Source organism: Sparus aurata, chromosome 13 (assembly GCF_900880675.1).
Source record: "Sparus aurata chromosome 13, fSpaAur1.1, whole genome shotgun sequence".
Lineage (NCBI taxonomy): Eukaryota > Metazoa > Chordata > Actinopteri > Spariformes > Sparidae > Sparus > Sparus aurata.
The window spans coordinates 16,432,284-16,450,585 of NC_044199.1; the positions used below are offsets into that span (position 1 = coordinate 16,432,284).

Below are 18,302 nucleotides of genomic sequence, written 5' to 3' on the forward strand. Positions count from 1 at the left end.
AACACATTTGGTCCAACCATTACAGAGCTCTGTGAACGGAGATTTAGCGTTTACAGCTAACAGCATGGGGTCAGAACTTTACACTGTGTTTTAAGCGTCTTAACATGCTCCACATCTCACACCAAAAGTTATGCAACATCAGCAGACACCTTACAACACAGCACTGTAGCGTGTATGACTCAAAATGAATAAAAAAGTAGTTAAAACAGTGTGTTTGTGCAAGGAGCTACATATCGGTTTGTTGACATCCGTGTGTTCCTGTAGCTAGACCAAACTAGTCAATCCGTCGAGCGTGCGCTCAACAGGCTTAACAGGCTATTGTAAGGCTCATGGCTCATGACAGGCTGTAACATGGACATGTACATTATGAACAGAAACACGAAAATTAGGGATGTCCCGATCCGATCTGTAGGATCGGGATCGGAGCCGATCTGGGCATTTTTCTGTTGATCGGAATCGGCAATTTTGATCGTGGACCCAAGCCTGATTTTTTTTTTTTTTTTCACGTCAGAGCACAATTTGTGGCAGAACGCAGACGCGCGCATGGCGTTACTCTGGCAAACCTGTGAATAAAGTGTCTGCAGTGTGGAAATAACGTCAATTAGAAAGCGAAAGCAGTCCAACTGCTGCATTTTACTACTCATTTGATACAGCATATACAAAACAAAAACTCAAAGAATACAACATGCTCACTCGAGAGTACAGGCAAGGAGAATAAAGCAGCAAACAGTCGCGGATACTTTCAGTTATGACAAATATCCTCAGCGACATGTCCACAAATAATACAGAGAGGGTCATCAAATTAATCGCTCTGGAAAACCAGCTCATCTCCGTGGTAGAGGATCAGGGTTTTCTTCGTCACCTGGAGTTGTTGAATCCCCGGTATGCCCTAACATCTCTGCATTACATTTATTCCACTTTCGAGTTACAACATGCTGGTATATGCGCACTAGTTTCGTGGGTCTCATACAGCAGAGCATGTAAAGCAGGCAATCCAGGAGATGCTGAAAGCGTTAATAGACAAGCAACGTGTCCACGTCATTTTATGTGACAACGTAAAGTACATGAAATAAGCAAAGGATTATATGGAGGTACCAAGGGTGAGCTGCATCTCACACACACTTCAGCTGGCTGTACACGAGGGTCTGCTGTCACAGTGCAGCATCACACACTCACCTGCTAACACAAGGAAGGTGGAGGCAAATGTTGTAATATCATATGCAGAATAAGAAAGAGCTATATTAAAGTATATACATTGTTTCAACAAAATAATAAAAACCTATTAAGGAACAGCTTAGATGCAGGTACTTTTTTTCTTAATGCAGCTGTATTATCTAGGAAAATATTAGTTAAGGCTAAGTATCGGATCGGGACTCGGTATTGGCAGATACTAAATATTAAAGGACTCGGATCGGGATCGGGGTAAAAAAAACCTGATCGGGACATCCCTAACGAAAATGCTGGAATATGTTTCTGTCTCCGCCAGTGAGGGAGTAAGCGCACACTCGACGGATCGACTAGTTTGGTCTAACTACCGGAAGACGCCAATGTCAACAAACAGGTAAGTGGCTGCTTGCACAAACACACTGTTTTAATTATGTTTTTATTCATTTTGAGTCATACACGCTACAGTGCTGTGTTGTAAGGTGTCTGCTGATGTTGCATAACTTTTGGTGTGAGATGTGGAGCATGTTAAGACGCTTAAAACACAGTGTAAAGTTCTGACCCCATGCTGTTAGCTGTAAACGCTAAATCTCCGTTCACAAAGCTCTGTAATGGTTGGACCAAATGTGTTCGCGTCTTCTGTACTGGCAAGTCAAGGGTAGCTTGAGCAATGAAGCTGCATGTTTAAATCGACCAAAGTTCTCCTTTAATGAAAGTTGGATTTACACCAAGTTGGTGTTCTTATTCACAACAGGATCAACTTGAAATCAAATTATCAAAAAGACAAAAGAAAATAAGAGCAAACATATTGACAAAGGTATTAAGTGTCAACAGTCAGCCTGGAATTATCATATATAATATGTCCATTAAAAGAAACAATTTCACAAAGGTTTCTGATACAACCCTGTTTCAAAAAGGTAAGACGCTTGGTAAAATGTCAATAAAAGCAGACTGTAATCACTTGCAAATGAGCTGTGTTTACCTACAACAATTTTATAAAGTGTTCCTGAGCTCATGGAGTTATATGGTTATTAAAAGACTTAATAAAATGGCCAAAATATGTAATGGAGGATATTTTAAAGATCTACATTATTTTTTACTGTGTTTAATGACATCTATGCACTGAAACAGGGAATTCAATTAACTGGGAAATACTTATTCTAAATTACCCCAAGCATCTATTTCTGCATTATAATCTCCCCCCCAAAATCTTAATGGTCTTATTGGCGGAATACTGTATGCCACTGAACTCTATGGTGTGCGCTTTGTTTTTCTATGCACTCTGTTCCGACATTTCCTGTTTTCATGTTTTTGATTACTGGCACAAGACTAGCGCCACCCAATCTCGCGCAAGCGCAAAACGTACAAGCTACTGTGTAACTGGCAGCCGTCGAGGCGGTATGTTTCAATGCAACTTTTCTGCCAAACGAGTCAGATGAGAGGCAACCGAGTGGTCGGATAAAGGCAGTTGGCTGTTGGTTTGAGTCTGGGCGGCGTGTGGGCCTTTAGTTTCTATTTTATAAGCAGTTTATACAATAATGACCAAAATGTCAAACTAGGCATGAAAACAACAGACAGTTAATCAGCAGGCTTGCTGACCTCCTTCATTGGTGAGGAATGTGAAACAGTTGCAGGGAGAAGCCGACACAGCCCATGTACAAGCAGTGATTCAGTTTCATCATGTTGCTTCTGGTCAGATCAATTCTGATGTAAAAACACTTCCCTAAGGGCAGTGTCAATGGTTATTGGGTAAGCTGTAGTCACAGTTAATGATCACATTATCCCTGGCAATTCATCTCTTTTATTAAAAAGCTTCTTAGTGGTTGGACAACTAATGAGGAACCTGTTTGTTTTCCAATAGCTCATGTCTTTCTGGTTGAGCTCGTTGATGCAGTTCAGTCACTTTTGCACACATGACATCATGGGTAGAGGAACAGCAGCCATTTTCTAAAGCCAGCCCTATCATTAGAAAGGAGAAACTAGTCTGATAACAGGGCTGCGATAAGAACACAATACACAGCTTATCCCGCAGCACAGACTCAGCAGTGCAGGTTGACTGTTTTTCCCATATGCAAACACCAGGCTGGTTTCGAGAGGCGATTCACTTTCAACATCATTTGGTCAGTTGACCGATCAGTGAGGCCACTGTGTATGAGTGTGTGTTTGCCTAGGGAGTGAATCATCTGACTTACACAACTCTGATGTGTCACCCATCTCACCCTGTGCACTAAAAAGGCAGCTGAGTGCATGGACATTTTTTGAGGTTTGTACATACGTATTTAAAAAAAAAAAAAGACAGGAGACAATCTCCACTTAAAAAAAATAATTTATAATAATACTACTACATTATCAGCTTTTAACGTTAACATGTGCTATCAAAAGGTTTAAATTAAGGTTTGAAAATGAATCATTTGCAATAATTTTACATTGTTGTAATTTTCACAGTCAATATTATGGGAAAATAGCCAATATTGTAAAATGTTGGCATTGTAACAACATTAGTGTATTCTGTTTATTTAAAATGGGAGCTATGATTAAAAAAGGAGCATTTAAAATAATTTGATTCTTCAAGATCAATACTTAAAATATGAATCGTGGAAATATATATATTTTTAAAAAAAAAGTATTATCAGTATTATATAATGACAGCATTATCATTTTCTAAATAATCACAGATCATCTAGAGTGAATAGAAAATTGTATCACAAAAGGGGTCAATGCTCCACAGCCTACGGGAAGGTTATGCACTCCATTTTAGAAGGGATTACATCAACATAGCCAAGGAGGGCAAAGGCTGTTTGATTTAGTGCATTCCCACTGTGTAGAGAGAATTTATCTTGGGTGGATAAAAAACCAAAACACTGTGTGTTTGGTGGTTTGTCCGACTCACCCATGACAATCAGCAGCATCTTCCTGCTGCGGATACCGGGAGCCTTTTTCACCTTACATTGGTAGGTGCCCGAGTCCGACGACTTTAGCCCCGTCAGATTGATGGAGGCGTCACCGTTTTTGGGGTCGGCTGAGTTGAAGTGGACTCGGCCCTTCACAGGTTCATAGTAGTCCTCGTAGGCTCTGTCACCTGAGTACAGGATCACCTGGATGTGGAGGAGGAAGAGTTTGAGTTAAGAACATAAATCTGTTTGCAAAAGTGCTTTAAGAAAACAAATAAATCAAGGGCCTTGAAACGGCAGTTGTATGCTTTCTGAAAGTAAAGGCTGTGCTCACTGAACCAACCAAAATATATGGAAGAGAGAAAGCAGCCTCTCTTTTATCTCTGCGATGCCCTTCAGCCTGGCAGCCTGTGCTGTTCTGCCCTTTATGTGCTTGAGAAGAATAAAGGTGGAACAAACAAAGCAACCACTGTGGAGCAAAATCAACACCTGCTGTGTCAACAAAGAGCAGTAGCCCCCAATTCTGTCCAACTAACTCTCCACCACACAGACACACATACACACACAGTCTGGGTCTGGAAAGCAGCAAGGAAATGCCTCGAAATAAAGACCAGGTGGAGCCAAGCAGAAACCTCATGGGGAGATGGAGGAGGGAAAAAAACAAAAAGACAGGGAGAAGAATAAGTAGGGGGAAAGAAAAGCACACAATGAAAAGAGTTCTTATTCTCTTTCATATACACTGGCATATTCTTCCACATTTCCATGGAGACAGTCATCAACAGGCTTTTCTATGCCACGATCAACACCAGGCATATGCACAGCAATACCCCTGGGTAGCGAGGAGGAGAGAGGAAAAGACTCAACATGCAGGAGGAGAGGAAGAATAATGAACCCATCAGTGGAGGCAGAGCACTCAAAGGAAGCACGAGAAGAGCTAAACAAAGGGAAACACAGTCGGTGAGGTTCTGAGGTGTCAACAGCAAGTTGCTCCAGTGATTTCTGCTCTAGTTCCAAGTTGAAGACTAGCTCCTGGAGCTGTAAGGTAGGCATCCTCGCAACAGGCGCCACGTTCATCTTGTACATATTAGCCACATAAACAGGTAATGTAGTTAAAATTCCTCCTGGCTCTCAGGGGAGGGAAAACCTATCCTTCTAACTTCACTGGGGATCAAAACATCAGCCGTAATAACAGCAATATGTGAGATGAGACCAGTAGAGGAAATTAAATTGCCCCAAGCTCAACCAGACAAGAACTCTCACTTGGGCTCGACCACTTCACAAGCACACAGATGGGAGTGCTTACACACATGCACACCTCTAGCAAAAACATCTGAACTGCACAATAACCTTGAGATTCATGATCCAATGAAAAAAAAAATCCCATAAAGAGCCCGGGGAATGAAAATGAAAAGGGCAAATGACTAGACAAGCTGGCGGGGGCTAGAAAGGACAGAAGAGCACTGCTGTCTGTGTGTTGCATTTCATAAAAGGTAGGACACTCAATGATACAATTGCCACCTGGCCTGGCCATTCTCAGCGGACGGATAATGATGCAGAGGTAAAAGACCTCTATTTGCCAGGCTTAGTTTCATCAGACACATGTAAAAATGAGGTCATTGTCATGTGATGCTGTTGTTGCTCAGGGAGGGAAGAGGAAGAGCTGCAGATCATTTGAGAGGCAAAGCAGAGAGCTGTGATACCTGTATACTCTAAAACAACCTGCAAAGCTGCTGCAGCGTGCCTTTGAGCTCCCACAGACTCTTTTTACTTCAAGTGCTGCTGCCACATACTTTAAGAGGGAAGTATGCTCCAAACGGCTTCACAAGGTTAAAGCAGAATCACCACCTGAAAATGAATCAAGTGTCCTTCAACACTCAGGATAAAAAGAATGTAACAAAACGTGGCCATAAGCATTCACAATCATTACTAATATACAAACAAACAATGCAATTTGCACCAAACAGTGTCATGGCTTTATGTCCAAATCCTCCAATACTCTGTCAACATGTACAAATTCCAGTTGAAACAACTTCAGTAAACAAAAAGGCTCTGCTGCTGTGCTCAAGGACAAAAGAGACAGTTTGTAATATATGGGATAAAGCTATGTTTTTTTAATGCATTTTTCCGCTCAAATTCCTCTCCTATTCACCACTCACATTTAGTTCTTATAATTGTTTTCCTCGTTATTCGCACAGAGGTGGTAAATACTCAGTGAACATCCTCCTTTCAGCTAATCTGTAGCCAGGCAATGAGAGCCAAATGCAAATGAATGTTACTGTAGGCATGCCTGGCATCTCTCATTCAAGCCCAACAAAGCAACATGCATTAGCTATGCTTCACCACCCTCAAAAAGGCCCTGATGATATGTGGGATATGTCAAATGAAGGAGGACATCATTCCCCACCAGATAGTGGACTGAATGGATAATGCTGCTGTGGCATTACTTCTGATTGCATCAATGCAAAGAAAACACAGCTGGAATATATGCTTCATTAATATTAACAAAAATTTGACAGTACGGGTTATTCAAACATGCAGGCACACCACAATCATTCTCCACTTTAAGTTTTCTGATGGTGGCAGTGCCTTTAAGAGCAGCCTGGATTTGCTCATCTAAAGCCATGTGAGAGCAAAGGTTCACCATGGGTTCTGAGCATTTTGGAGCCTCTGGCTATAAAGTTTAGCAGTCACTCTCATTTCCTTGACTGACCCGGTCGCTTCGTTTCTTGCAGATCAGCCTAATCATCTTAAACACTGTCACATATACGGATGCAGCAACTTGGAATTAACATGCCGCTAATTATAAAGCATTTACTCTGAGCATGACTTTATATTAGTTAAAGGCAATACGAATGTGAGCGTGTGTGTGTATAAAGCGAGCAAAATCTGATAGGTCAAGGAGAACAAATATGTTCAGAGAGAGATGTCTGGCCCATTTAAATTCCTACAAAGTTTTGGCAATATAAGCGGGTGTGCAGATAGAGCTCAGCAAAATGGCACGTTATAGAGAAAATAAACTGTGGAACCAGATGCAATTTGAGAACATATGAAATATTTCCACAGCTGCATTAAGACAAGGAGAGAAGGAGGCCCCGAGTGGGGAACCACCCACGCTGAATTCTATGGCCCTTGCATCAGTGAAACACTGGGAAAATAAGGCCTTTGAAAAATCACTCATATCAAAATGTAATCATAAGAACCACTGACATATCAAAAATATACAATGATTGAATCTTGTAACTCCACCTCCCTGCCTTTCTCCACACCTACAACTAATAATTCCGAGTTAAAAAAGGAATAGGGAAAGGACAAATGGATCGGGGTAATTGGTGTCAAAAGTACAAAAACAGAGACCACAGCAACTATATGCAGGAGTACAGAGGTCTACCTGGGCGAAAGAAGGGCTGGTTGGGACAGAGAAGACAGTGGGTGAATGACAGTGACAGAGAAGTCTAATGATGGGCCTGTGACCTATTTCTAACATTCGGCCAAAAACAACTTAAGCCACAGGATACGGGGTAGAAAAAGAGAGTGGAGGAGAGGGATGAGAAGGCTTAGTGACAGGTGGGAGGTGTGTGAGTATAGAGCCACGGGAGAGGACCACACCACTGCAGTGATCTGTAGCAAGAATCCGTCTCCATGGCTGTAAAGGCCCTGAGGGTGTGTGGAGATCCTGTAGAGTTGTGTAGTCTTCCCTATCCATGGCTGAGAGCCATGCTGGAAAGGAAAGACACTGCCTGGGATAAAGAAAGCTTCCATCGCTCCCACAATGTGTATGTGAGCACAAATGCCCAATAGAAGTACACCCGTCTCAGGTAACATTTGTAATGTACACTGTTTACTTCCTATGTAACAATACACTTGGAGAATAAATGCCTAGCGTACTGCCTGTATTGCATTTTACCTACAGCTGTAACGATGAATCGATTAATCAATTAGACAAATCTAAGAAACACTACAGTATACAACAGTATTTTTTTTTTTTCGAGGCAAAACATTTTTACAGGATCTTTATATGTCAGAATGCGTTGCTTTAGTAAATAAAGAGTCTTTGGGTTTTTTACTGTTGGTTGGACAAAAGAAGGGATCTGAAGACGTCATTTCAGGCGCTGTGAAATAATAAAGTAATTGTCCGATTAATTGATGATGAACATCATTGTTTGCAGCTGTCTTGCTCAAGATACCAAACCACACAGACACCACCGCAACAGAGCTAGTGCAAACAAATGAGGGGCTTTGAAAGTCTTTAAACCTAAGAAAAAGAAAAGAAAAATTATTTCTGTTTTTGACATATTGCTGAGGAGTGTGTGACAGAATTTCTAAAGTTACATACAGAATATCAGGTTGCAAAGATTCTGTGCCAAAAGACAAGAGCAAAGCCTGGCTTCTCTGAACATAGATAAAATAACTGCTAAATAAAAGTCCATCAGACAACAGACAATTACTGCAAAATGTACTTTCATATGCTTTGTAGGGAACATCTCCACGTACCACTTTGTCTTCTTTCTGGTTGTCAGAGGACAACAAGCTCCACTCAATATCCAGCGGTCCAGAATCTTCAGGGGCCAGAGTGAACTGACAGTCCAGCTTCACACTCTGACCACTGGCTTTCTCTATTGATGTCTGCCCCACAGATATAATCTCCAGGCCAGAGGCCAAACCTGGACAGATACACACAAAGAGGAAATCAATGTCAATGTGTAACATGCATATTAATGAAATAAGGAGACCAGCAAACAAGTACAAAAATACTATAAGATCTTTTAAATATGACATCAACTGCAATTTCAAACTTCTTTCAGGATCACATCGGTCAAAGGACAAGGGGGTACCAGCTGGGATAAAAGGAATACAATTAAGAACTTTTATTTATTTTTACTTTTAAAGTATATATAATCACATCAATTTTGGCAATGAATTTTTTTATGAACCATTTATTAAGCAATTGTTGATTGTAAAGTTTCAACTGAAATTGATAGTACTTTGTAAATGGTTAATAAATACCATGAAGTTCCTCTATAAACTTTATTTGGATGGCCAATATAAAGTTGCAACTGACATTTATTTGATGTCACCTGATGTTTACCTTCACAACTGCTTGAACCTGCAGTTGAAACACGTTTGTGCTTTAACTTATAATTCTGAAGTAAATACTGATTGCACAAAATATGGTCGTAGAGAAATTACACCATCTGCATATCGATTGGTACCCTTCAAAGTCTTGCTTTCCTTGTGCCATTTGGTCTGCCACTGGGCTTGCTTTTTCCCGGATAAATGAAGGAAGAATCATGGCACAAAGGAACAACCAAAACAGGAGGCGGCATTGTTTTCCCTGGTCAATATCCCCAGGTAACGGTGGAACAACTTAAATAAATATGGAAACAAATACCCAACTGATGGAGGAGACAAAGAAGGTGAAGAGGGAGAGTGATAGATACTGAGGAAAAACAAGAGTGAATGGGTGGGCATTCACTCGATGGAGAATGCTCCAGTGTTGTCTCAAAGTCTGTTCCCCTGCTGATATGTGTATCCCCTTACCATTGGGACTTAGGACAGTTCAAAACTGCCATTTTTTCTACTAGATCAATTAGTAATAAAACCTGCCTACTTATTAGAACTGGGTGTTTGCCTTTTAATAGCACTGAGGTTGCATTTCTAGGTCAAACTGTGATTCTGACGACTGCTTTTTGCTTTGGTCAGTAGCCAGGCTGCTAGTGGCAACCATGTTGCCATGTAACAGTAATACTTGGCTTCTGTCAAATAAGTATTAACTAAAGTTAAATTAAGTTTAATTATTACATTAATTTACCATTTAATAATTATAAATGTGTTACAAATTAATGTAAGTACGTCCCAGCTGTATCTCACATTTTGAATATGAATACTAAAATCACTTTAGACTCAGTTACATCAAGATGCCCTCTATAGCCTTGATATTAGGAAAAAAAACATCTACACATGGTTAATTAGCCCACCGTTAGTTTTATGTGCAACATTTTAGCCAGAAGGTTTTTACCTGGCATTAACCAGGCAACTCAGGTTTTTTACAAGCTCTTTTCACACAATTGTATCTCGTTTTCCTCTCTAGCTTTGGCTGCACAAACAGCCTTTCCTTCGACTGTTTTCAATGTACTTTTTGTAGTTTGTTCAAACTGAGACCAAATGAGCAAAACTTTTGTAGGAATGGTTGGCTACAATGAGATTCAGAGAAGAAAAAAGGAGACGTGCTTCCAGATCACACAATCACAGCGCTATAGAGAAACTTTGTGATTAACTGTTGCTTACATCATCAAGTATTTAACTGCTTTTGGCGAGTACCAATGTTGATTTCTAACACTGTGCAAAATGACTGACAGAAGACTACATATTTCAATTTGTCAGGTTTTTGTTGATGAAAACATTTTTAGTCAGCTGTCAGATGTTTGGATTGTGGGAATGTGTCACTCATAAAATAAACATGGCTACATCTTGTCTGAGAAGTAACTCTTAAAATATGCATAATGTAAATCACACAGTAGGGGGAAAAAGAGACTAATAGAGCAGAACATAGCTTAGCTGAAGCAACGGAGATAATAATAAAGAGAAACTGTAGCCCTTCACCAAACTGGAGCAGGCTCTTAAGCATTTATTCTTAGAACGAATAAACATAATTTCCTGGTGACATCAACTGGTTTAAGATTCTCCATTCAATAAGAGATTTAAGCCGCGGCAAGGAACATAGTCCATAGAGAATGGAGTTGTCACATGCTGCCTCGACACATTAAAATCCTTCTGACAGCCTGCCACCTTCCAGTCAGCACGCAGGGAGAGAACAGATTTAGAAAAAAGAAGGAATCACCACAATATGTTGCTGCTAAAAAGATCTGTAAATGTTACACTTATCATGTCGCACAAATGACACCAAAACACATAAGTGAAATTTTCTGCTGAAAAGAGAATTTTCTCTTCATTTACAACAGAAAAAAACCTAACATTTTCTTTGGCTACATCTGCATCTCATTTAAATGCCTTTACACCAACTGACAGATGAAGCTGACTTTAATGTGCAAAGAAAATTGTTGAAACTGGAGCCAACCTGCCAACCGCATTCAATTTGTTAACCTCTGTTCTCTTCCTTGAGAGGCTTGTTTGTAATTACAAGGTTTCCATAAAAGACAAACAAACATGAGTATACACATCTAGGCAAACAGAAATGGATCTCAACTAGTGTTTAACGTGCATTATGTATGTACTACTGTAGTGGTTTGTTTGTACTAGCCTTTAAACTCTTTATGAGATACAGAAGCTTGCTATCCTCTATGTCTCCCAACCCACCAGACTGCTTACTTTGTTTTATTAATCTAAAACATGGCAGTTGGAGGACATGACGGAGGGCACCAAGAACAGCACCTAATGCTCCACAGGTTGTACTGCTTCTCATTCAAATCTACAGACACTATGTGCAAGGTTGAGGGAACCGTTAAAGGATAAATTCACCCAAAAATGAAAGTTCAGTAATCATACTATAGTTGGGGGACATGTTTAAAAAGAGAAAAAAACAACATAGTTCAAATAAAAAAATGGTTCAATAGAGCTCCTCCAGTGTAATCCAAGTCTAACGAAGCCTAGAGCACCCAAACTGAGTTGACAAGACGTTGTTTGCCGTGAAACTCACGTTTCCTCAGATTTCCTGGGTCAGTAGATAATGACTCAATTTTCATTTTTGGGTGAACTTATCCTTTAACGAGGAGAGTGCTCCTTAAATCAAAATATTAATTTTGCATTGACCAGGATGTTTAGACAGAGAGGATATTGCCAGCTGATTGTGTGGTGGAGGTTTCTAGCCCCTGGCCCTCAGGGTACAGAGGGGTGTGAGCTACAGGTTGATGTCCCTGCCGCATCTCATGTGCATCAGTTCAATTTCGGCCCAGAACCTCACTTCCCTCTGGGCTGTTGTAGACAAGTGAATGAAAATACACCACAGAGGCTTACACACAAACATAGAGAGTGACAGTCTAAGTCACACCCACTATTGTTGAAGCTCAGAGGCTGTAAGCACTTGATATGGTTGCAAAGCACAAGCATGGTTTTATTCCCCGGCCGCCGGTGCTGCAGCTGGTCGTTTCAGCCCACAGATTTTGACAGACGCCCTTGATGGGAGCGATCCATCGCCTTCAGCAGAAGCAAGAGAAATGGGGAGCAATATAGGGAGAACTGAGATATGTGTCTATCACTGTCAAAACGCATACACAGCTTGGCATCTGCATGACGGAAAGCTGTGTCAATTTATCAAGCACTTAAAGAAGCCAGGGCGTTTTTCAAAGCTGTGCTTAGAAATGGGAGAATAATGCGTTCTGTGAAAAAAAGAAAGTATTCAGCTGGAACAGTTTGTCGGAGGGTCTGAGGGGTAATAACGGATACTGCCTGATGTACTTGTTCAATCAATGACAGACCTGAGGCAGTGTTTATTTAAGTTACAGCTCAGCTAAAGGCCATTTCCATTCATTCACAAATGGTAAAAAGTGCCATTTCAGGATATCATCCCTTCCACTGGTTTGCCTATAAACTTGCCTGTCTAGCGGATCAGGTAGTAGCAGTGCAAAGGCAGGGGAACATAAACACTATGAGCTTAATTTACAGTTAAATTCACCAGTCAATCACAAGGAAAACTATAAACATGTTTTATCCTGCCACCGCACGAATAAAGAGCAGGTTTGTTTTCTTACAAGTCACAGTAAATCTGCATTTATAGCAGGCAGACACATAATGTTACAGGCCCTGAAAATAAGAACTAGGGCTTCACAATATGTTAAGATAATTATACTACGATTATTTATACACACACATTACAGTGGAAACGATTATTTTTGCATCACATTTTTTATTTTCACTGATAAATCTATTAAAATCTTAATGATGTGACATGTGTTGAAGTCTGTAGCAAACAAACATGTTTTCTTACACCAGGAGAACAAGCTTAGTTGGTCAGGACATTTCGGAAGCTTCTGAGATGTGGATATTGCAAAAATTGCAATTTCAATAACAATGATTTATTGTGGGGCAGTGATTGAAACTGATTCTATAATCATCTTTTCTCTATGAGTGATGGGGTCACACATTTTCTGATAAAGTGTGAACAGTTTTGTTAATTTCTCAGGAGACTGGACTAGCTTTTTTCTCTTGCTTTTCACACTGATTTAGCAAAAAATTAGTCAATATGTAATAATTGTAATATGTTTGTGTGGGTGTTTGCTTACATTTCCCGTCAATGAAGCCTTATCAAACCACAACCACTCCTGATGGTGCAGGAGGGTAATACTCCAGAATATTTAACTTCGAATGAGGCTTATCATGGGTTTAATATAAAACCATTAAAGCATTCTACTAATATTAGTAAGATACATGTCCCAACCCCATCTATGATAATCAATGGGGCAAAAAAATGCCAAGTTTTTATCCCCCACATGGTAAAGCTCCACATTAAATTGAATTATATATATACATAATATACAATATAAATATCTTTGTCAGAAGTGTTTGACCACATTTGAGGGCTCATTACAAAAAAAGTGTGGCCAGAATATCTGTATCAGCATTTTTTACATCCTAATCCTGCTGTTGGCCTTTGCTCCATACATCGAGTATCGGCAGAGTTGTAATTGATTCATACAATCCCCTCAAGCCATTTTAATTTTAAGATCCTGAAGATGTGGGTTAAAATCTCCAGTATTCCTCTGCAACGTTGAACTAGGGGTGCAAACATCAAAGTCGGATGAGGGTAAAGTGCTTAATATATCAAATATTGGCTAGCCTGCTACGTAAGGATTGCATGGATGTGGATGGATCATATTTGATCGACAGTGGTACGGTAACATACATCAGTACGTGAAATCAACTTTTTTACAACAAAGTGCTGCTTACTTTTAATCAGTGAGAGGAATACAAAGACAACAAATAATATTGCAAATCTGTCATAAAAAAATTACCCACACCATTTGAGCTGTGGCAGAAAATGTGTATTTATGTGGGACCCCATTACTCATTACTCAAAATGATGATTGAGAACAATGGTTTTGAGGGCCTTTAACATAACAAATTATCCTGACTAATTAAAAAATAATAGCCCTTGTCAAAGCTAACCGGAATATAGCAAGTTTTATGACTCTTGTTTGGAACAAATGCTATGATTAATCGAAGGTTTCAACACAACTATCTGGGAAAAAACATCCCCTACCACAAGCTGCTGAGAGTGGAATAACACAAATAACCCTGCTGCTCATAAAGGCAGCTCACAATGTTAATCAGTAACTACCAGCTATCAACACATACTGTACATACAACATGTGAACCCTGGGGCATGTGACTTGGAGCAGAAATGATCTTACTGAGCTCAAAGAGAGAGTGCTTCATATAATCACTGACTTATATGGGGTCACCGTCAGTCTTTATTTAGACTAATGGCACCTCAGCTAAGTAAACTGGCCTTCCTCAAAGGTAATATAATCTCCTGAAAAGAGACACCATCATTACAGTCCAAGAAAAACTATGAGAAATAGACTGTTGGTAAATGCACTCATGCATGTACACCAGATATACACAATTTCCTTGAGCTCACTTTGTGCTGTTGCAGTGTCCTACTGTGAATGTATTTGTGTGTCCGCGTAGTGGGGGAGGGTATGCTAGGTAATTAAAAAGTCTGTCTTAATAACTATTCATGGCTGCCTGTGTCTCTATGAGTGTCTCTTTCCCCTTCAATCTCCACCACACTGTCTGACACAGCACATCCCAGTGTGGTTACTGGGAGACCGGGAATGAACAAGAGGAATTTAGGGTGTCAGCGTGCTCCACCCAAATACCCCACTGCCATTCATTCACTCATTCACCCCCCACCCTAACTCTCCATCCCTCCCTGTCTGTCCTCCTCCTCTCTAACACACCCCTGATTGTGGAGTGCCAGTCCCCCAGGCCTCCAATTCTCTCCGGTCCTGCTGATTGTAACCCCACCACCAGCCCCCTCCACCTTTGTCGGCATACAATAGGGAGCGAATCCTGTCTCCTGGCAACCAATCCCTCCGAGAAGGTTGCCGTGGTGCTTAGGAGACGGCATGAGAGAGAGTGAGAAAGAGGTTAAGTAAAGTAGGTAGTGACAGAAAGGAGAGTTATAAAAAGGAAAGTTAACGTTACTTCACCATTCAAACAATCATTTGTGGAAGTCGACAAACTACAAATGGAACCTGTCACAGTGAGGCAACTTTATGAACATCCATGTGGTTTCCGTTTTATTAAACAGGGACTCTGTAAATACACAGCAGTTTCACTGAAAATGATTATGGTGACTGAAGTGAATGGCAGATTATTCCTTTAGCCAATTAAATTCAGATCTATGCCAACTTTACGGACGGACGGACGGACAGACGGTCATCAACTCCGTCAGCCGGGGGACGGACGGACGCTCATCGCCGTCAGCCGGGAGCTCCTAGCCGTCAACCGGGGGACGGACGGACGCTTGTCACCGTCACGCGCGGAGTATAACGGCCAGTGGTATCAAACCTGGTATGAAATATCGGTATTTTTCAAGCCATTGCACTGTCATTAGATATTCAAGTACTGAATAGTATAAGACTATACACTTCCAACAAATCTGCAATACTTATCGGCTTGGCTGATTCATTGGTCTACTGTAGCTCTTGTTTGTTTCAAATTGGTCTAAATTGTATATGTTTATCTCTTGGCTATGTATGAATAAATAAATAAACTTGAAACTTTGCAACCAGGAGAGATTAGTTTCTCTGTACATACATTTCCAAGTATGGATAGCACTGACACGGAAGTGTTTCGTCAGAGGTCTTCTATGACAGACATGAGGCTAAGCTGTGTGGTATGAGGAGTAGTTCTCGCAGACAGCATAAACCCTAAAACCAAAAGATTGTTTGACAAGCTAACCTCTACTGAACCCTCTGCTAGCCAAGCTAAAGACCCCCAGAATCTTGGTGGGAGGCACAGTGGTTCATAAGCCTCTTTCACCATCCTTTGACCTTAAAGAGCATCCTTTGGAATAAAGTCTGAGAAGCCAAGTCTTACCATGGGGACATACAGGCAACAGCTATTTCAGGCTCACAACGGCTACAAGAGAAAGCTCGGCTAGGTGAGAGAGATCAATATGCTGCACTGGGATTTACTTCTGTTAACTGCCTTTAAGGTTTGTGTATCAGTGGCAGTGAAAGCACTGATTCAGTATTACAGCCAAATAGCTACAAAGAAATGTGTTTGTGTGTGTATAGCATGGGAAATAGATCTGAGAATTATGACAGAAAAGTATGAATTTATATTTTTATAAACAATCGTTAAAAGTATTATTTTCAACAAAATAGAAAGATAGCATCTGATTCAATAACAAAACAAACAGAACAAACAGAAAAAAAAGTATGACAGAGCTTCTGAAGAGTGTGGCACGTTTCCTGGATGTTCATTGATGGTGGGATGAAAATTAGTGATTCATTATGGTGAAATTGCTGTCTAGGGGCTCTGAAATGACCAAATTAAACAGCATGAGTCGGGCCAGTCCCCTGTGACCATGCCGTAGAACATCAATTATTTCGGGCACAGCGGAGGATAACTTCATAACTTGGTCGCTGCTCAAAAAGAAGGCTCTGAATGCTCGCCCCAGTGCCCCCGCTGGAACTATTCAATTTGAAGCAATGTGGGTGCCCCGAGAGCGAGCTTGGCCGTGGTTTATTTAGTGTTGCGGAGGGCTAGGACTGTTGAACCATACTGATTGTGCTGTAATGCAGCCTGAAAGCTCCACTTGCCACACAGAGCTGCCATCAATTCTCAGTGCAGATGACCTGAAGGCTGTTTTGACATAATTGAACATTAAATGATGAAGGGGTGACGGATGACAGGCACTTTACTCGACTGCCTGAGCATTTGACAGCTTTTAGATGAACCTATGGGGGAGGTGGTTTTGCCATTAATGTGAATGTCCAGAGAAACCATTTGCTGCATGTATCCATGTATATCAACAGGGACAATATTTCTGATTTAATAACTTCATTTTTGAAAGCCCTCCTTTACCAATAATCCTGGGACTTTTCTATATACAAGTAAGGAAACGATCTCTGTGGCTGCTGCGATACATCAATTGTATGACTAAAGGGGACAAATTAATCAACTTTTATACATTCCAATTAGATTTGTAAATCAACCATAAGGTGGTAAAAAAAAATACGGGAATATAGGAAGTACAGGGAGGAGACAAATTCACACTGGCTTGTTCCTTAATGGTCGGTTAATCAAAAAGTTCTTCATCACTGAGACTCTTGTCCTTGGGATTTGCACTTCTTATTTATAGAATACATTAGCATTTAAAAATGTGTAGGACAGTGAATTTAAACAGCTGCTGCTTGTTCAAACTCTCTGCCACCATCAATTGGTTTAAAGCCAGATACAAACCATTAAAAGCAATCCATACAAACCCTACATCCCTTCCTCTCCTCCCTCCCCCAGTCTGTGAGAGGAGGCAAATTTATCTAAAGAACCCTGAAAAGTCAGATAAGAACCCCTAGTGTCTCTTAGACCTATGGAAACACACACAATTAGATAAAAACACACAAAAGGCCTGTGTCCTTCAGGATTGGTTGAAGCCCAGGGACATGGTGAGATGGTGACAGTATCTGGTCCGGCTGTGCCGTGAAGCTGATAGGCAAGACGCCAGTCCAAGGAGCAGCACACAGATAACACTTTCATGAGTAACAACAGAAATATCGCCAATGCAGTCATGTGAGGAGGGAAATTAAAACAGTCAAGAGGCAGAGGAACATGCGGATGCTGAATATGAGGTAGTTCAGAGATACAACAATGTGCCTTGTTTATCAAAATGTCTGTGTGTAGATGTAGAATCAGCTGAAGTGTTTTCTCTGGCCAGAGATGCCAGAGGAGTAATTACAAAATCATGTCCTCCACACTTCGCAGGGGGAAAAAAACTGTTCCCTGCAAGCAATTAATGAACATGTGAAAGCAATTTGTGTGGCTTGAGAAATGGTGTAAAATAGAAATATGCCTTGTGAACACACACACACATACATTTGTGTTCTTTGTTGCCTCTTAATCCTCATTACAGGACCAGAAGGGCTTGTGGATGAGGTAGAGGTTTTAAATCAATCATCCGCCAGTGTTTAATGGAGAGACTCTTAAAATAGTTATGTTTTAAAATTCATCCTGACTTTTCACACACACACAGACTTGTTTTCACTCAAGCCAGAATATCCT

At 40.6% G+C, this 18,302-nt stretch overlaps 1 protein-coding gene across 1 annotated transcript in view; it reads right to left on the reverse strand.

The window, feature by feature from the left end:
• Positions 1 to 18,302, reverse strand: part of cxadr (CXADR Ig-like cell adhesion molecule) — a 45,662-nt gene that overhangs the window by 9,850 nt on the left and 17,510 nt on the right. Inside the window, exons 2-3 of the mRNA XM_030438584.1 lie at positions 8,547 to 8,716; positions 4,055 to 4,259 (exon numbers count right to left, since the gene is read on the reverse strand). Of these exons, the coding sequence (XP_030294444.1) occupies positions 4,055 to 4,259; positions 8,547 to 8,716 (375 nt within the window). The remainder of the gene's footprint in view (positions 1 to 4,054; positions 4,260 to 8,546; positions 8,717 to 18,302) is intronic.